Source organism: Archocentrus centrarchus, chromosome 17, assembly GCF_007364275.1.
Source record: "Archocentrus centrarchus isolate MPI-CPG fArcCen1 chromosome 17, fArcCen1, whole genome shotgun sequence".
Taxonomy (NCBI): domain Eukaryota; kingdom Metazoa; phylum Chordata; class Actinopteri; order Cichliformes; family Cichlidae; genus Archocentrus; species Archocentrus centrarchus.
The window spans coordinates 19,314,974-19,335,897 of record NC_044362.1 but is presented as its reverse complement, the minus strand read 5'-3'; the positions used below and the strand labels follow the sequence as shown (position 1 = coordinate 19,335,897).

General features: G+C 41.0%; 1 protein-coding gene across 1 annotated transcript in view; it reads left to right on the top strand.

The window, feature by feature from the left end:
* The window catches only part of adgrl2b.1 (adhesion G protein-coupled receptor L2b, tandem duplicate 1), a 91,553-nt gene that overhangs the window by 11,106 nt on the left and 59,523 nt on the right, over positions 1–20,924 (top strand). Inside the window, 1 exon segment of the mRNA XM_030751568.1 lies at positions 9,416–9,630. Coding sequence (XP_030607428.1) covers positions 9,555–9,630 — 76 coding nt within the window. The 5' untranslated portion in view covers positions 9,416–9,554.

Below are 20,924 nucleotides of genomic sequence, written 5' to 3'. Positions count from 1 at the left end.
CCAGAGACTTTACTCCTGTAATTATACACTTTGGTACTAAAGTCTTAATGTAGACTTAATATTTTTCATATCAGCACAGTTTCATGTCTTCACTGATTTTCAGTTATATAACAGACATCCTTAAAGGGTATTTACGATTCCATGCAGTGCTCGATTTGTATTATGTGAGTGCACAGTGGAAAGTAGGTCAGTATATCAGTAATATTAAATATCAGTGTAATTGTTTGACAGTTTGAGGTTGCTTACATTAATTATTGTAATTATTGCCAGTTGTAATTGGAATAATAAAATGAGCTTTTATGGTAAGGAATTTGGCCTAATATAGTTTAGAGTATTTTTTCTTTTTTAATCAATCAGAAATTTTAGGGCTTAATTTGTGTTTTAGGGCTGCAGCTAACAGTTATTTACATCGTTCTTTAATTTGCTCTTGTTTTCTTAGTAAATGATTGTTTTTGACATCTTTAAATGCTTCAGGTTTGTTGTTTTACTGACTCTCCAAATCCCAAAGATGCCAGTTTACAGTGGTATAAAAACCACAACTAAGTGGTTATAAAGTGGTTGCTGTTAATGCTCTGCCGGGTGACCCGTTGCTTTAGGCTATTTTTTTCAAGTCATATTGTGATATACACTAAGTTGCCTTTTTTCTTTTTTTGTATTTTACCTAAAACGGATGCAGCTAAAAGCACAACTAATGCAATCAGTCTTCCATTCCAAAAGGTTATACTACTTAGTCTTTGCGGAACGATGGGTTTAGTGAGTGTTTGTTAATATCAAGGAGAAAAAAAAATATGTGTGTGTGTGTGTGTGTGTGTTTTGATCGTTGAACTTTATGTTAAAAAGACCACAGTAAATGCGTAGGTGGGTAATGGAACTTTTCTTAGATGGCAATTTTATTCATACAGCACAATTCAAAACATGTAAACTCAATTAACATGAATGATAAATAAAAAACTATATAGGTCTGCTGTGCCTTAAGGCAATAAATACAACAAAGCAGAGTTTACGAAGACATAAAATACAAATTAACACACACACACAGTTATTATGTGTAAGCCTGTGAGGCTGAAGAAGGTTGTGAGTTTGTTTTTGAATGTAGACACGGTTGTGGACTTCATTTCAAGTTCATTTTCAAAACTGCAAACAATAATCAAAAGGAGCAAAATGCTTCTTGTTTTTCACTCTGTTCACACAAATGCAGACTTTTACCTTGGCATCCTACAAAATACGTTGTGGGAAAAAAAATATGCCAGCTCATGTTCATTACACTGAATAAGGTATTTGAGCGTATCTGCTTCTCAAGTGAGTCACAGAAAGATGTCAACAGTTTTTTTTGGCCCCGTCAATGAGACATATTAATGTTATTAGTAGTGTTTTTACATTTTTAACACGGGAATAAAAAAGAAAGAAGCTGTTTCTGTGTGCTTAAGTCATACAGCGAATGGTGAAAACGCCAGTAGATTTTTTGTGATTGTGACATATGCATTTTTTAATTTTATGCATTAACGTTTCCTGATTTTATCTAAAACATCTGCTCATGATGAGTTTAAATACTCAAGCAAAAAAAACAAACAAAAAAAAAAAAACAAACAACAAAATTCCACGACAATCACGATCCCTCAATGTCAGTCACTTTTAGGAATTAACAGAGACCTCACAGACTTCCCACAGTAGGAGTACACCCCATGTGCTGAACAAACACACATTATGGAAAATCGAGTGAAGTTTTGACAAAAAAAAAAAAAGCACTTAAAATGCACTTAAAATTGGACAAACATGGACCGCGATGACGGCACAAGGATAGATATGTCACAGCATGTGAAGTGAGCCATGACGATCTCGTTGTGGCAAAACAGAAACTGCATTAAATTGTTCCCAGTCGAGAGGATCCATATAACTTTAAATAGCTTCTAAAATCTGTATGAAAATGCAGTGAGCATGAAGTGTAAACCAATATGTCAAGAGAGACATAACAGCCTGTTTGAGTGATGTACAGTGTCGTGTCCTTGTGATAAAAATAAGATCTGACTCGGTGAGGAACATTAATGTAGCAGCTCTATGGGTGAACTACAGTGAGGGAGTGACTGCAGATGGCAGATTAGAGGAAACTTTAATCAGTGTTAAATGAGGTTTTGTACAAAGTTAACTTTTATTCGGTAATAATTAAACTAAATAATGAACTAATGTGACTTTGCTAGATGACAGAGTAGACGTATAATCAATAATCATGATTTTCTTCGCTTTTTTTTTTTTTTTTTTTTAAAGCTGGAACCCTTTTGTAGTCTTTCTTTGATTTACTCTCAAAAATAACTGTTTTCCTTTTGACAGTCCAGTTGAGAAAACCCGAGTCAGATGAAGATAATTCCTTTGCCATGACTTTTACTTGTCAGGCTTACATCCCCTGCTCTCTGATTGGTAGTCCCTGCAGGACAGGATGTACTACTTGAGGCTGGAAAGAAATATTTTGAGCTTCTTTCCTTTACAGTAAATATTCTCTTAAAAGGGTGAAAGAATTGACCAGCATCAAAGTACAAAAAACACACATGTTTGGGCAAAAATACTGCTACTAATAAAAATGTATGTAGACACATATATATCTGCTTATCTTAAGGATAAGTTGGGGATACAACTGATTATCTCTGATGTCAGCTAAGCTGCATTCATAATTTTTTTCTTATAAACAGTCAATTGCCTGGCCTATGTGTCTTAAATGTCCTTGAGATTTTTTTAAACAAATAATGCTGGAATTTCCATATAGCCTCAATTAATTTGCAAAAAAAAAAAAAAAAAATCAGGCATTACGCTTTACATGTATTTAAATATCTAAATGAAGCAGCTGTGACTTCATGTGCTCCTCTCACTCATTCATTTTAAAATGCCTCTTACTGTAACTTCTACTATGTGCCTCCCTCTGCATGAATGGTAGAGAAATGCCTTTTAAAATGGAGCACGTCTCTAAATCTTTAGCCCCATCTGAATCTTGCCATGTCAGTAACTTGTGTGGGTTTTAGTGCTTGGCCCTCCCAGTGCCAAGCAGAAATAAACCGATAACACCTTAAGCCAGTCCCATCCTAAAGGACAACCCTCAGATAGTTTGCAAATAGCTTGTCTCTTCCTCAGACTGTTCTGGACTTCACCCCGAAGCTGAGATCACTCTGGGCCACATGCAGGACTTCTCTTTTCTCATTGTTTAAACAAGTTGTTGTCAGCAGTGGAAATTATGCTGGATTATTATGATTAGATTTTTGGTGCGATGGCAACACGTGAGTGAAGTTTTGCAAGGCTGGAGTCTGATTACACAGTCTCTCCTCGCCTGCATGTTGTTCATTAACATCACAGCTGTTACGTATTAGCGGTTACATTCTACTAAAACCTAATGCAGTCTGAATGGGGCTGCAGTGTGTAAAAATTTAGCATCGTGTCGGGTCATCCCCCCCCCCCCAAAAAAGGTGTGAACATCAACATATCACCCACTGGAAACGTGCTGAAAGTGAATGAATCTGTTGTGAACGAGCTGCTCGTGTTTAGTAAGGTTAGGCTGGAGGGGTGGTATTGCCAGGCCAATCGCAGTTTCCCTTGTACAAATGCAGTTTTTTAACATTGTAGTGAGCTGGAGGTGAGTATGGCGTGTGTGAGTGTGTTTGTGTGTGGATAAAGAGCGCGCAGGGGGAGTGCTAGCATTATGCGTGGAGGAGGTGAGAAGTGAGGCTTTCAGTAAATTTATGAAGAGACTGATTGAAAGGAGAAACCTCTCTTTTCCGTGTCAGTGTCAAGCTGCTCTCTGCTCCTCTCCGGTGACCCTACTGCTCAACCAACTGCTCTGAGGTCAGTCTATTCATTTCAGTGCCAAGCAGAAACAGCTACAGGGCTCAGAGTAGCCTGTAGCTGGATGTTGGTGAATAAAACTGACACCTTGGTCTCGTTCTCTCTTTGTTTTTCCTTTATTTCTTTAAATAGGTGTAGTGTAACGTGGCTTTCATAGAAACGGGGTAAACTGGGGAATCGGGGAGCATCACTGCAGTGACATTTGCTGAGTTAGTGCTGAAATGTTCACTCACTAAAGCATTTCAATGGCACAAAAAGACTCCAAATATTTTGATAACGTATTAGTTGTTTAAATCCGTTATCAAGCAGAATCCCAAATATGTACTGCTGTAGACATGAAGATTAATTAAGAAGAAAGGAGGAAGGAAGCAAGAGAAGCGCCCGCTGTCTCAAATGAATCTTTCAAAGCCATATTTTCCTAAAAATTACATTGTGAAACACACAGTCCCCCAAAGACCCAAACAACCATGCAATATACATGCAGACTGGAGCAAAACATAATTTTCTGTTACTCCACAATCTTTTTTTTTTCTTTTTTAAAGCTCTAAAGAGATTCATCAAAAACCCGTAAAATTATTTGATCGAGATATTGTTTTTTTTTTCTCTAGAAACACAGAACTAATCTTAAATCTACTCAGGGCTTTTGGAAGTCCTCACTCTTCTTTGTATGTACAGCTTCACGTCGCTTGCTGCCTTTTTTCTGTTTCAATATTTTTGTTGTGAGACCAAACGAAGCTTTTTATCGTGGCATTTTCAGGAGCTGTGATTAAGCTATGGTAAAAATAATTGTTAGGTGTTAATTTTGCTGTTGACAGAGCAGACTGGCAGACTGGGATCGTAATTATTTTAGGCAGCTGTCATTGTTTGTTGACAGGTGATTTCAACTACCGGCGTCAACAGCAGATTCCACTTTTTAGCCTTTATCCAAGCGTCTGCTCCTCCGCACAGCTCTTTTTGAAGGCTATACACCATCCTCTCTTCATTTTGCTTGACACTAACCTGGTTGTTCAGCCTGGGTCTTCTTTGTTCTCTTCACTTTGCTAAGCTTCTTTGCTCAGCCGTCTCTGTTTCACCATGTCCATTTGCCCGCTGGCACTCTATCTTATCTACTGCCTCAATCATTTGGCCAAAAGCCCCTGAACACACCAACTGTTGTGCTCGCTCAATAAAATAGTGAAGCTTTGCACCTTTCAGGGTTTTTTTTTTTTTGTGTGTGTGTGTTTGCACTTTTTGAGCTGCATCAAAGACAATTTCTACTTAAAAGCATGCTATCCACAAAGGTCTCCTTTTAATCTGGAGCCATTTATCCCAAAAAGAAAACAAGACAGAAAGTGGAGCTGGCTTGAATTGCAGTTTTGCATATTTACATGTTACAGGAACTCGTTTTGACCCAGTCATCTGCAAACCATTTTAAAAAAAAAAATATACCTGTTGACATATGAATTATTTATGGGCACCAAGCCTGCAGTAATTATGAGGGAACAAGTAGCACGTGCAGCGTAATGGGGACTCATGCAAAGACATATTTTCATAAAAATTAGTGTGTGAAAACACACTAATTTGCCAAAACATTCAAACAACCCTCCCGACATACATGCGTCACGAAGCAAAGCAACGTAATCTTCTATCATTTCCTTTTCTCACCTTTTTTTAAAAAAAAATATAGATTAAAATGAATCCTATTTTTTCAGAGTCTAAAGTTTCGATGCAAAATTTTGTTACATTTAAGGCAACAGTTAAATATTCCAAAACAGAAGATTACAATAACCGGCAAACTTGCTTAAAATGACTTAAATGATTAAGAGATTATCAGAATAATTTCCTGCTTAACAATAAAACAATAATAAAAAAAAAAAACCCCAACACACATTTGTAAAGCTGGAAGCTGAATTTTTGCTGTGCTTACTGAATGTCAGTTAAAGTAAAAGAAGATTCGGCTCTATTTGAGATATCTGTTTTTAATTGTTTCCCTGTGTGAAGCTGTAAACTCCTGTTTACTGCCTGTTAATCCTAACAGTACTTTATCTTATCAGCAGTGTTGATAAAGCACGCTGTGCAGACTGTGCTCGGTGTCACCACGTCTCTATTTCTGGCAGTTGATGGCAACTTCCCTACATCACTGGTGGAGCCAAGGAAATGACATCATGTCCCTGCAGGGGTTGAAAGCGCAGCCCTGACAGGACTGTCATGACAAAAGAGTTCCTTGGGAACATCAGGGTGCACCGAGGACAGGAAAAAAAAATAGTGTCTGGAGGCTCTGTTTTCTTAGTTCCTGTAGTTCGCATCTCCCACTTCTAGCCTATCAAGAATTTTCTGATGTTTGAAATTCCCCTCTCACATGTGTCTTTTTTTTTTTTTTGTCCTGAATGTAGGGCAAAGGGGCGGGCCAGAAAGTTCTTCAAATTAGTAGTTATTCAAAGAGTGGAAGATGGATCATTGTGTTGGCAAGATCGAGCTCTACAGAGCCACAGCTCTATTTCACTTGTAGGTTTTGAGCTTACACTTGGAGTTGCGCATTAGTTTTGTTCCAGTTGTACTTGATATGTATGTATGCACTCTTTATCGCTCTCTTCTCGGCGTTGACAATTGAAAATAAATTAACATTCCTGGGCTTTATTTTTGTCTTCACTAAGCCTGTGGAGAAAACTTGGAGGCAAACCCAAGAGGTCAGGCCATACTCACAGCCTGTCAATCCCTCCTCGGTGACCCTACCGCCCCTTTCTTTCTCCCCCTTCCATTCTTCTCCTCCTCTCCTCTCCCTTGCCCATCTATTTAGTCCCTCTCGGCTTAGAAACTCCCAAACTCCCCCTTTCTCCCGCTCTCTTTCACTGGACGCCTCTCCAGCTTGAGTGAAGCAGATACAAGCTTTGTCAAAGGAGCCTCACATTCATTCAGCTGGCTGTTACACACAGCCTAGTATTTCATGTGAAGACATGTGGGCTGTCTCCTTCTATCCATTTATTTTAATTATGTTTTAATTGCTTGCCATCCTTTTTTAAATGCTTGCTTATTATTTCTATCAGGCTGATGTGAAAAATTTGCTGTGGACTGTGATTTTCTCCATTATCCTAACTGATGATAGATTTCTCTCCCTGGGTTTCCACACTGTGTGTATAAGAGACAAAAGAAAAACAGATGTCGTGAATGTTTGCATAGCATTTTTCATTTCATTGGCAAAGTTTTTGTCTCGTTTCCAGAAAGATATACTGTTAATAGAGGGGGGAAAAAACCTGAGGGAATACATTCCCTTATATTTTTTTTTAGGAGGAGAAGCTTAAAAGTGCAGATGAAAATTAATAACTTTTGTGTCAGTTGTCTTCTGGTGTATGTTATAAATGTGAGCTCATTAGATTTAGTGTAGGTGGTGACAGTTACTCATAACTGTGTTCCTTTTTTTTACATATCGGCCTCTGTGGAACATGATGATCATTATGCAGAAATCACTGGCCAAGTAACAAGTAACCTCAATTCCCAGGCTTCAGGATGGAGGGGTGAGGAGGGGCTTGGTGTAGATAATTCCACGGCACAATCTCCGAGGGGTTATGGATGCCTCACTTACCTCTTAAAATCATTTTCTGCTCGAGATCATCTTAGCCTTCCCCCCCCTTTCCCCAAACATCAACCCCCCCACATCCCCTGATGTGAAATTATGATACGTCTGTCAGTACTTGTGTAAAGCATCTCAGTGTTAATCGCCTAATCCCTTTATCTCAAGTCCGGACCGATTCAGTGCAGAAATCCCACCAAACAAAACAGTGTTTTTAGGAAGATGAGCATGGCTGTGTCCTGCACCAGCTTAAGGGAGAAAGGAGACGTGTTGCTCAGCAGGGCGACGGCTGATCAGGAGAAAGAACCCCAGGGTGGTGAGGGCAAGCGTTCATCCACGAGGCCTGGCAGGCTCTCGCCCCCTGGTGTCTGGAGGGGCTGAGTGGCTCAGCAGGCCCAGTGGGCCAGAGGGGCAGGGGGATTGCTCCCCCACCCTACCCCACCCCTCCCAGCATTTTGCAATCTCCTCCTGTCAACCACCATAATGGTTACCCCGTGGCCCCAAGCCTCATATTTGTGGGTGATAAATTGCTGTGGAAGATGTCACGTGCTCTGCCCAGTATTGGAACTGGTGGCAGGCTAGTTGGAAGATCAAGATTATGAGAAGCCTCAGCAGACGTGTTGTGAGCTTTCCCATGCAGGAGAGCAAGTCCCCTCCAGTTTGCCCTTATCTGATCTGGTTCGGCGCCACTGGCAGGTAAACAACTGGGAGACAAATAAAACCACAATCCCACGAAGCCACCCAACTTTAACTGATAAATTATAAGCTAGCCGAGTGTGTGTTTCCTTGGCACACGCTGTGCTGCACAACTGCTTGGCCGGGGTGACCTCAAATTAAAATAAATATGCTCAGGCTCCAACAGGCTAGGTGGAGATCCAGTGGGCTTTTGTTAAACTGTTATCCCTCCAGCAGGCACTGGACACGTATAGAACGAATCTAATAGTGGCTTAAATTATTGCTCAGTATGCTAATGTGAAAGCTTTCCATGTTTTGTGGGTTTTCATGTTGCCAAAAATATCCAGGCGCATTAGTGAGGCCCAGAGAGCGATCAGAGCTGACTGCTCTGCTGCTCAAATTTAGGTTCATTATAAAATAATCAGGGTGGTTGACGGGTGGCTCTGAAGGAGCGGCATTCAGAAGCAGGAAACATTCGGTCTCCTTTGCGTAGTGACGGCTACCAAATATGTGTCGATGTGTGTGTATGCTTTTGGGGGAGATGAAAAAATAAACAAGATATGCCCGTGTGTGCACTTGTGTTGGTCTGTGGAAGTTTCTCTGTGTGTCCACCTCAGAGGGAATGTGTGTCTTTTGCTATATGTTTGTGGAATCATGAATGAATGAGTCCATATGTGCATATCTGCATTTGTGTGTGTGTGTGTGTGTGTGGGTAATTTCACATATGACACAACACACCCCTCCTTGGTGTTTGACTTTGGTAAGCAGCTTATCTGTCTGCTGGGTTAGTCTGTCTCAGGCTCTAACCTTTCGCTGCTTTTGCAGACAAAGACCTGTTTTTGCCACCCCTTGATAAGGAAGGAGACAAAAGTAGCTCTCAAAGCAGCTGTGTCTCTAATGGCGTCCTGGGTGAGCGTGTTGCCGGAGTGACAAGCTTTCTCCCGTGGGGGATCTGGGAGTAAATGGGGAAGGTGGAAACGGGGAAGAGTGGGAGAATGAGGCAGTGTAAACATTTAGTCGCAACATGCTGCCGAGTGCTGAATAAGTGCAGAGCATCAGGCACGCTATCCGCTTTCATGCCGTTGCTCTCGAAATCATTTTGAGAACAAAGTTTGAATGTTTCAGTGGAACTTGAAATCTGAGAAACGCTCTGTTTGCTCAAACAGAAGTCAGGATATTTTTTTTTTCCTGTGGTGTTTCTGTAGATGTTTGCTCAACTGCATTTAACAAGCAGCTCGCATGTGAACTGTTGTAGAATGCAGATTGTAGAAATGACACCAGTTAAACTAGCAAAGTGCTAATGATCTCATCGATTTCACCCATTTCCTTCATTTTTATGCAATTTTTCCTCTCTCTGTTTTTCCCCCCCAGATGAAAAAAATGACTGGTGAGGCTTCTCCAAGAACTACTGATCGTTGACATTGCTTCAGCCTTCAGCTCTCCCTCTGCGACTCGTTGAACCAGCACTATTAGCCATCAGGCTCCTGGATCGTTTGCATACAGCAACACAATGGCCTCTGCACTGCGGAGGTGTCCAGTGTTTCACTGCGTCTTGCTCCTTCTCTTTTGCTTTCACTGTTCACAAGGTGAGTTACCATGGAGTTGCATGGCAGAAAGTAGTGTTAATGTGCTGCTAGTCAACCTTTCAAGAAGTCACTTATTATTCAGCTTATGAATGTGTTGAATTTATTAGCACACATTGTTGTTGCCACACTAGAGAAGTGAAGAGCTGTTATGTAGCAAGGTTGCCAAGTTCTTCTTCTTCAGTGGTTTTACCCTTGAAGTTTAAAAAAGGTGTTTCAAACACTTCGTATGGAACTCATTGAATATTCTTGGCAGCACATGGACACTTTGACTGACACATTTCTTCACTTGCACAGTAACTCAAATGGTGTGTCCTTCCCCTAAAGCCTCATAACTACACCTTTTCTGCCGGATGAGCTTTGTAACAGAGTATTTGAGTGTACTTTGAGGCACTGCAGCCGCAGAGAATTGATGCATTTTTTATTTGCACCTTAATCAGATTGTTCTGAGCAGCCGGTGTACCTGGAACCATCAAAAGCGGGGCACTTGATTCCGTGCCAGAGTGAGAAACTGGGAAGGAATGTGTCAGTTCTTTAATTGTCTGCAGTGACATTCAAGGGCTCTTTTTTTTTTAGTTACTTCCCTCACTTTTGATTAGTACATTTGGCTGTAATTACGAGCATTGTCACAAAACACTTCCATCAGTTCCATGCCTATCAAGACCACTGATGTTGGTATGTCTGCTTAATGATGATCATTACATTTTTCCCCCCCTTTCAATCCCATTGTAATGGGAAACAAAGTAACCCAAAATCACATACTCGTGTGCCAAGCATTGATTACAGATAGATGTTGAAGCACATTATTTTGGGAACTTCCTTTTCACTTTAGATTTTGCATTTTTTTTCCCCCTCTCTCTTGCTGTTTTGTTCTGTGATAGATACATCCTACACTTTTATTTTATTCCTGGCTGTGGTGTACAATTTTTTTTAACAAAGGCAGTGTGCTATGGAACAGGCTACTCCTGCAGTCTTTTTTCTTTTTTGTAGATTAGCAATTTTAGATAATATGGACGAGAGTCTTACTGAGGTACTTGAAGAATGGTCCTCTGATTTGGCCTGGCTTAGAAACCGAGCTGAATAGTCCTGTTGAATTTCTTAAAGAGGAATACTGCTTTGGTATGCAGAAAGTGTGGGTTTTGGGTTTCAGTTGATGTGAGGGCTCTCAGGCCTAAGAATGCATATTTGCCCATCCGTCAATAAAGGAATGTGTGTATGTGTGTATGTGCATGCGTGTGTGTGTGTGTGTGTGTGTGTGTGTGTGTGTGTGTGCGTGCGTGCATGTGTTTGCGTGTGTGCATGCGCGTGTAGGTCCATCTGAAAACAATATCTGATTCTATCCACATGCCACTCAGCTTCAGCCTATCCAGCCCTGAGGGTTTGCATCCCAAGGATTATGATCTGCGTTTCCCTGAGAGTTCCTGCAAGCAAAACTATACTTGATAATTACCTCCTGTCCCTTGTCAGGAGAGGGTATAATCAGGTTATGATTTTCACCTAAAACATTCCCTGCGCTTTGAAATTCTCAATGACATACCTAAAAAGAAAGTGATTTTTCCACTCTCCTGCTATTGACTTTCTCGGCCAGCGGGAAGAAAGAATGCCAGTTGGGCTCGTGTTTGGAAAGACTTGTGCAAAATCAAATGGAATTGACTGCATTTTTTTTTTTAAAGTGGCATTCACTTAGCATTATATACAGTATATTTCTTTATTATAGCAATGTAAAATGACAGTGTGAAAAAGGGTAGAGAATTATTACCTGAATCTGCAGCTCTGCACAGCTTTACAGCGTTTTATTGCAAGTTTCACTTTATTGTTTAGCTGCCTGTAATTTAAGTGCTGTTGTTTAGGCTTGCTGCTCTAATGAAAGCAGCCGTTTTTAGTTTAAAAAAAAAAATGGTGATAAAATCAATGTAAAGTACTTATTCACCACCAAACAGTAAACAGGCAGAGTTACCAGCTATTTGGTGAAGATACAGCTTTTAGGAACCAAAAAATGAAACTGTAATGAGGGTAAATATTGGACTTAACCTCCTTTAGATGATGAGGTAAGGAGACAGAATTAAATGTAGTAATGCACAATTTCTTGTGTGTATGTGTGAGGGCAGTTTTATATTGTGTTGGAATGATAGACCAATGCTAATAAGTAAAACTTCTCCAAGTTGTGTCTGAAATAGTGTTTGATTTCAAATCTTAAAGATTGTAACCACTGTCACTTTTTGAAGAATCATTTTAACATTTAAAATTTTTGCGTACCTGAACAGAGAAAACACCACACTTCCTCGTTCTCCTGATTTGCGCTGCATTTCTCCCACATCTTTCTCCCATTATATAACAGGTCCATAAAATGACGTGCCTGCTAGAGTAAACTAGGGCATGCAGGTATCACATTTGTTTCAGATGTTTCAGACCGCCTAGATTACAGATATGAAAGAAGACGCCTGGATTCAAAGGGAGCAGCCACGAAGGTGGGGCAAGTGTACAGGTACATACCTGCTGTGCCTGAATGAGAACAGTTATCTAAGTCTTTAAAGCAAAGAGAGACAGATGTAAGCAGGGATTATGTCATGTAGTCAGTGTCAACACTTTTTGTTGGCTGTTGTGTTTGAATACCAAAGGAGAGCACACACGGCAGGCTTCATATCAAAAATAATGCACAAAAGAAGAATGTAAAAGATTAAGTAGTTTATGTTTGATAGCTGCGTCGCATCAGCAGGGACGGGGATCAGAGCAAAGAGGCAGTGTTTGTTTAGGTCCTAGAAATTGTTCCAGCATGACGAATGTGTGAATGAGAGACATTAATATGCAGCGTGCTGAATAATCAAGCCAGCAGACTCGAGAATCATTTGTAAGGAAGCTGCTAAATGGAGAACTAGCCCCCCCACCCCCCCACCCCCCCTCCAAAAAAACTTTTTTGCTGTTATTTCTGTTGGTTTTAAACCCCCGCTGCTCAGGATGACACACTGTTTGCTTCTCGCTAAGGGAGATTTTGGGAGAAGTGTAAAATATTACTTAGTTGAACACACCAGCATCCCTGCGTTTCTCCCCCGAAAAGGTTGCAAAGGTTAACATTACGTCTCAGCACAGCATTTGTCTCAAGCAGCGCCATACATTGTGTTGATGGAAGACCCTCCTTCGTGCCACACTGGTATTTCCAGTCATGGGGTTGACTGAAAAGGGGAAGCTATTGTGCTGCAACTCCTCTCTGGCCCGGGGCCATACACATCCAGTCTGTCATCCATTGATATGCTTGGCTTGCCATTTTATAATTCATATTGAATGCTGCGGGTCCATGGTAGGGTGATCATGAATTATCAGCTAAACCATGGGAGATTCACAGATGACTGGTCAATCTGTGTGGTGAGAACAAGCACAGAGGAAGGAAAAAAAAAATCTGATATATCAGGCTTGCATGGAAATTTTGGCCAGCTGGAAGTATTTCAAAAAATAAGGCAGGGGTTCATCATTTGAATTGAATGGACTTTGCTTCATATTGAGAGCCACACTGAGACAAATAAATTGTCACATTTCTCAGTCGCTCCCTCTCATTTACTAATACAATTCTTTCCGCATTTTGCCGCAATACCTGCCTGCCGCATGCAGCGTTTCACTTTCTGTGGCGCACTGTAGACACATTTCTGTATGACATTGCATTACAATATACTGTTTTAATAATAACTGAGGACCTGGAAAGTTTTAAATCATAAGAGAACATGAAATTGAAATGAGCCAGAGTCGCATGAATCTTCAGGATCAGGATTTTACTCAGAGGAAATGAAATACAATATCACCCTCGATGGGGTCATCCTAGATTTATTGCAGCAGCGATTTCCTGAGTGCGTTTTTGGTAAAGCAAAAGCGAGAAATGTTTCCACGTGAATGTGAGAGCAAAGCCCCCTTTTCCTTCAGGAGAGAGCCTCGCACTTTATTGTGTGTTTAGACACGATTGTAAAAGTCGTTGCTTAACTGCCAGCTGATGAACAAATACCTGCTTTATGGGCTAAGAGCAGCAGTTTTCTGACAGTTTGATTTCAAATGTTAAGCGGGCCTTAAATTTCACTTACTCGTAGCATCTCAGAGCTGTTCACTTCACACCCCTTATGGTAACAAGTTGTATAAACACCAGACCAGATGCCTACCTCACGTTGTACTTTCTTAAATGCCGTCTGCACTTGTCTTTTTTTTTTTTTTCCAGGCAGGCTAATTCAAATAATAGATGAGTCCGACTTACAACCACAAAGTACTTTTCCTCCGATTCTAAACTTTTGGATTTGCTCAGTGTAAGTCTCCGCTTCACAGGAGGGTTCAGCTGTCATAACAATGTAATGCATTTAATCTTGAAAGGAAGCAGAAGGGTTTCAAATAAAATCAAGTCTACACTATAGGAAAGCAGCCGAGTCCCCCCCCCCCCCCTTCGTTCTTTGTGTGTGAGAAGGTGTTTGCCAACAATATAAATCAGGTTTGGATCTGAGACAAAATTATTTATGGAGACAACAAGAACCTGTTGGATTTTAGTGTTCCCAACACTTTTAAATAGCTTGGAGGCATGTCAGGACTAATTTATTTGAACAAAAAGCTAAACAAACATGCAAAAACAAAAGCAGCTATATAACATTAAACACCAAAGGGAGAATGTGCTAAGGCAACAAAAGCAGGTTGCTGCTATGAATACCTGCAGACTTTTCCCCTTTTTTTTCCTCTTTTCTTTTTCTGCACTGCCACTCCAGCTGTGGTTTTTTTTTTTTTTTGTTTTTTCTTTTATTGCAGCATACTTTTTGGGCACTAATTTGTTAAGGAGAAGAGCGTGATTATGGCTACACATAATGCGCGCAAAGAACACAAAGGCCATTTGAACAAAAACCTGCTTCCTGTTAGAGAGCGAAAAAGAGAAGCAGGCTACAATTATAAGTGTGTGAAAATTGTTCAAAAATGATGCATTTGTCTCTACCTTCTAACTGTCTTCTACGCTCCTTATCAGAAATGTCACAACAGCTCAGGTCTCACAGTTTTGTTACTGCTGCTTGCGATTTATGCAGTAAATGGTGGTGTTAAAACTAATGTTGACAGTGGGGGAAAAGATGGAAATCAATAAAAGAAATTACGAAGGATTCGGTAAACCTGCTTTTAGTGACTCAAGTGTGTGTTTCGGTGTGTGCATCGACTTTCAAAAGTGTCCTCTGAAGTCGGAGGCAGAAGGACTGATATTTAAATATAACCTGAAAGTGGGTCCACTGCGGTTCAGCTGCCGCTGGTTTGTATTTAATTAATTTTGCATTGCTGATAGTCATATATGATGTGAATCAATGTGGTGTTGTGTGTTGGGTCTCTGTCTCTCTGTGCCTGCAAGCTAACTCTCACTACAGACCATGAATGCGGCTCTGTTGCATTCACTGTATTAGTAATCTCCTCAGGCCAAGGGTCTGTGCCATAGAGCATGACCACACATTTTTTTGTCTAGGAATTAAATGTCACCTCGGGGTGGGTCACCTGCAAACAAAAGGCCACCAGCCGATTTGCAGGTATAAACAGTCTAAGATAAGGAAGCCCTCTCCTGCCGTGCAGGAAATTGAATAAGTACACTGGAAAAAAAAAAAAAAGTCAGAGAAACAGCTAAGCACAAAGAACATTTTTGTTTGCCTTACGCTATCACTATTGACCTCCTCTTGTAGTGCATATTCCTATTGAGTGTGCAAGGCACAATGCCCTCATCGAAGACGAGGTGCAGGAAACTGTCTGTCATCAAAATCCCCAGCCCCCACCCCACTCTGTGCATCTCTTATCAGCGCTCCTGTTTTCTGCTCACATTCAGCGGAATGCCGGTGGAAGGGAATGGGCAAGGTCATCACACTCAAGTCAATCAAAGCGGTCAGTGTTGCAGTGATAGCAGGGGGCTATTGCTAAGGAATGTGTTCTTTTTTTCATTGACTTTCCCGGTAAATCTCTCAAAGACTTCAAAGCCGACAAAGGCTTTCCCTGTTGCCCTGTACAGTGCGTATGTATAGATCCACCACCCCTAGATTTCGTTCAACAGGAGAAATGGTTGACCATAAAGAGATTACAGCTCAATGGCATTGAAGAAAATACTTTTCTTTGCTAATGTAACACAAGAAAAAGCAAGCCAGACTGGTATACAACCCAACATCCTAATGGATGCAGAGCCATCAGTTCACATGCCAGCAGATAAGCTAGTTTAAAAATTGCTAGCTTTAGCTGCTTTCGTCCAGTGACCCTTGCAGATGGTGATCAATATTATGTCAAAACTGAAATGAAAAAAAAATGCTAAGCCTTTACTAACAAGAAAGGCATTGCTGCCCATAAAATGCTAGCATTTTGGTATTGCATGCTTGGTGGGTTAAGAATTTTAATGTGAGAGCTGTACTCCCTTCAGTGGCACATAAACTTCAAAAGAGTTTAGGGGCATGGTGATCCCAAAACAGAAGAAAACAGAAGAAGCTGCTTGTGTCTGGTATCTGGTAGCTTGTGTTAGAAATGTTTTGCTGCTGCTCGTTTGATGTGGAAAACCAAGATGGCAAATGCAATGAAGTGGCTCATGAGGCTCACTGATGCTTGTACTAAACAGCAGAAAACACGTGGATATTTGCCCTGAATGTTACACTGGCATATAGGTCAGCTGCACCCCCTTTATTCTGGACTATCTTGTGAGCACCTCCAATGAAACAGTTAGTTCTGAGAGTGGGAGTTCTCCCATATTTAGAAATTCTCTGGTACTGGTCTTTCAAGTGTATTCGTATATCAGATTTACAGTATATTGCCAAAAGTATTCACTTGCCCATCCAAATCATTGGATTCAGGTGTTTCAATCACTTCCATGGCCACAGGTGTATAAAATCAAGCACTTAGGAATGCAAACTTCTGCAAGCATTCGTGCTCAGTGAATTTGAGCGTGGCACTGTGATTGGATGCCACCTGTGCAACAAGTCCAATCATGAAATTTTCTCTGTAGTAAATATTCCACAGTCACCTGTTAGTGGTATTATAACAAAGTGGAAGTGATTGGGACCAACAGCAACTCAACCATGAAGTAGGAGGCCACGTAAAATCACAGAGCGGGGTCAGCGGATGCTGAAGTGCATGGTATACAGAGGTCACCAACTTTCTGCAGTCAGTTGCTACAGACCTCCAAACTTCATGTGACTTTCAGATGTGTAGAGAGCTTCATGGAATGGGTTTCTATGACCAAGCAGCTGCATCCAAGCCTTACATCACCAGGCACAATGCAAAACATCAGATGCAGTAGTGTTAAACACGCTGCCACTGGAGAGCAGTGGAGATGTGCTCTCTGGAGTGATGGATCACGCTTCTCCATTTGGCAATCTGGTGGACGAGTCTGGGTTTGGCGGTTGCCAGGAGAACAGTACTTGTATGGCTGCATTGTGCCAAGTGTAAAGTTTGGTGGAGGGTGGATTACGGTGTGGGTTTCTTTTTCAGAAGCTGGGCTCGGCCCCTTAGTTCCAGTGAAAGGAACTTCTAATGCATCAGCATAACAAGACATTTTGGACATTTTCATGCTCCCAATTTTGTGGGAACATTTTGGGGGTGGCCCCTTCCTGTTCCAAGATGACTGCGCATCAGTGCACAAAGCAAAGTCAACCCGATAGAACACCTTTGGGGATGAATTAGAGTGGATACTACGAGCCAGGCCTTCTCATCCAACATCAGTGTCGGACCTCACAAATGCGCTTCTGGAAGAATGGTCAAAAATTCCCATAAACACACTCCTAAACCTTGTGGAAAGCCTTCCCAGAAGACTTGAAGCTGTTATAGCTGTAAAGGGTGGGCCGACATCATATTAAAGCCTATGGATTCAAAATGGGATGTCACTCAAGTTTATATGTGCGTGAAAGCAGACGAGCGAATACATCTGGCAGTATAGTGTATTTTGCAAGCACATATGGGTGTGACCAACACATTTTTTAAATTATGATGACTGGATGTGCCAGTCTAGTCCTGGTGCGAAGTATCCAGTCAGGAATTGGAGCTCTGGCAAGATGAACACTTTTTGCTGGAGCTCAGGAATCATCCTGAAGACATAAAAAAAAAAAAATCCCCCATTAACCTAATCCAGCACAGACTCTGCCTTAATTGCATTAAAGATTGTATGTCAATGTGCACTGAATCTGTGCTAAATGAAAAACATATGTCAATATGTTTTTTTTTTATATTTTTCTCATGCACCAACAAAAGCCTCAAAAGAATATTGTGTTGGGATGAAACAGAGAAACACAATTTCATGCCAAAACAAGTACTAAAATTGCTCTGCACCACCTCATCTGCATAAACGCAGCCTGAGTTACCACTCCATCCACTTCGCCACAAGTGGGGTTTTTCAGAGACACGAAAATACTGAAATGGACTTGTTACAAACAGAAGTGATTGTGTGAATGTGTTAAAGACTACTGCAGGCTCTGCGTCTGCGTGAAGAGTAATTCTGTGTCTCTTATCAGAATTGTCGGTTCATTATCGTCTCAAGGCCCTGATCTCTGTTCCATGTCATTGTTGTAGCCTCTGACTCATTATTCATGTAATCTGTGTTCCAGTTGCAGCTTTTTCTGACACCGTGTCAATGTGACGTACAGCGTAGGCCTCCTGGGCTGTGCTCTGTACAGGCAGGGCTGAGTGAAGGAAGTAGGGGTTGATTAGGAGGGGGAAATGGGGAGATTCTGCCACAGCAAACAAAAACAGAGACACAAGCATGTGATGGAGACAACCCACCCCCACCCCCTGGCTTCATCCTCCTCTTTTTTTTTTTTTTTTTTTTCCCCTCGATCCTCACCCTCAGGGAAGCACCTGACTTACACTGAGACATTTTCTTGAGTGGAAAATCCAGCTGGGGTTTAAGTGCAGGGGTAAAATATGGGCTTTAAGGGGAGTTAAGCATCACTCAGGGCAGATCAAACCTGTGAAACTATTCCCTGGCTGCACTGGAGAGAGTTGCTTTAACTCACCTCTCTTTCTTTGTGTTTCATCAACTCCCCTGAAGAGATGCAACAATATGTTAGATATTGAACAAGCAATGAACTAATTCTGTCAAAGTGGCACTCTCCCAGGAGCATATAGGATTTTTTTTTCCATCTTCCAAGTCGAGCATCTTTTTCGAAAATGTTTAGCCTTTGTGACAGTTATTTGTATTTCTAAGAAAAGACTTGTTTTCTCAGTAGACAATACAAGGTGTTGAATTATGCTTTCCTTTAATCTGACTGATGTATCCATGGACCAAATAAAAGAAGACATTCCATTTTGTACCATCTCTCCAACTGAATTCGTCCTGTCATGATTTGTATTACACGCTGACCTTCTTTGCATTTAGCGGATTATTAGTAATGTAATGATGCCCCCCCCTCTTTCCGAGCTGCTTTTCTTTGATGTGTGCCCACGGGGTCAGGGTTCATCCTACCAATCAACAGCGGAGAGAACCCTGATTTTCTCAGGCAAATTAAGACAGAGTCATTATAGCCTCCACTTTCTGATTTTTTTTTTTCTCTTCAATTCTTGCCCCACGAGGGAAATTCTTCATCTGCAGTCTTCTGCAGCTGAGCCGGCTGTTCTGAAGAGGCAAAATAATCCACCATGTCGACTCGCATCACTTGTGGCAAAACTGAAACATTTTCTGAGAGTTTTGTAATCCCACAGAGTGATTTCTACAACATCAAAATAAAGTAGGCTATGCATTTCAAGTATTTTCTTTTTGCCAGAACTTGGATCCTTAATAACGGTGATTTTGTGTTTAAAGTGTGTGAGTGTGAGTGTGCTTGTATACATATATATAATTAGGAGAAATATTCTGCAAACGCTAACACAAAACGCAATGCATGGCTTCGTTCTTTCCATAGAACTTTTAATTTTAGTCAATTGGAAGCAAAGTAAGCTGGTCCATCGATGAGCTGTTGTTAACCATCTGACTAAAGTGAAATCCACCGTGTTGCATTTGAATAGGTATTTTGTCATCATAGGCAGTACTACAAGTAGACGTAGCTTCCAGGTCTGATAAGTGAAGCCAATTCAAAAGTGCCTTAAATGTGCAGTCATTTTAAAGGCCACCAGGGGGCCTTTAAAATGACTTCTGGCCCTACAGAACTCCATGGGAAACGGCCCTCTGCCTGGACCTCGTAAACCCTTTGCTGCTAAATTTATGGTCTTAGTCACTCATGTTGGTTAATACTATATAAAACATGAAGTCCATTTAGTAAATTTTGGTAATTCTAATTATGATTTTCCAGGATATACTCATTGGCCAACAATTTGCAAATGACAGTTTGTTTCATAGTCAGATCTGCCCCTCATCATCACGGCTGGTTTCAAAACACCAAATTGTCGATGATGAAAATGCTCATCTTGAGGCTTCAAAACGGGTCTTCACAAACACGTGTGTCATGTCACAGTAGCTGCGTCCATCTTTTATACTCTCTGCTTTTGCCGTGTAAAATACCTGCTTGCACACAGTCCTTCAAAAACCAGCAGTAGGTGACTTGATGATGTTAGCGTAGCTCAAATGCTAATTGGTTGAAAAGTGGACTTTAATAGGAACACAGGGGAGGCGGGGAAGGGGAGATCAACAGGAATGGGAGAGGTGATTAAAGAAAATTATAAAGCAGCATAATAAGCATAGATAATGGCTGCAGTGGGCAGTTTAAATTGTCTCACTTAGTTTCACTTTGTTACAAAGAAGTTGTTTGTTGAGACTTCTGTCTTCTAAAGCAGGGGCTAAGTTAAAGGACCAGTAATAATCATAGACAATATAAAACTTGGAGATAGCTTCCAGGTTGGAAAAAGGCAGCCAAAAAAGATTTCCGGGCGACAGTGAAAATGGTGATTTTTAAGGTTATAAAATGATAAAACTTTAGAAACCAATAGATGACATCAAAGTAGTCGCATCCATTTTATATACTGTCTATGACAAAGCACAAACAAGAGTAGGGCACAGACTGGCAAGGACAAGTGCTCAACAATGCACGTCTCTTAAGCAAGTTTGCCAATTAGCAAACTAGCAGCAGTATTGTTAGGATGAACGTATGCCTGTTGTTTACCAATGGCTTTTCTTACTTTTGCATTGGTCATATGCAAAACCCGCGCACGGCCTTGCAGACCGTTGTCTACATGCACAAGGGGACAGTGCCGCAAACAGCCGGCCAGTGCAAAGTGTCCATTGCAGCCACGGTCTGTGCTTTTTGTGCTGTTTTTGAAGATCTTTGATGGTTTTTTGGTGCTTCTCCCATTCACAGTAAACTCTGCTGTTGCTCCCTTTTCCTGTTCCGGCCTGCTTTTCAACCCATCAGCAT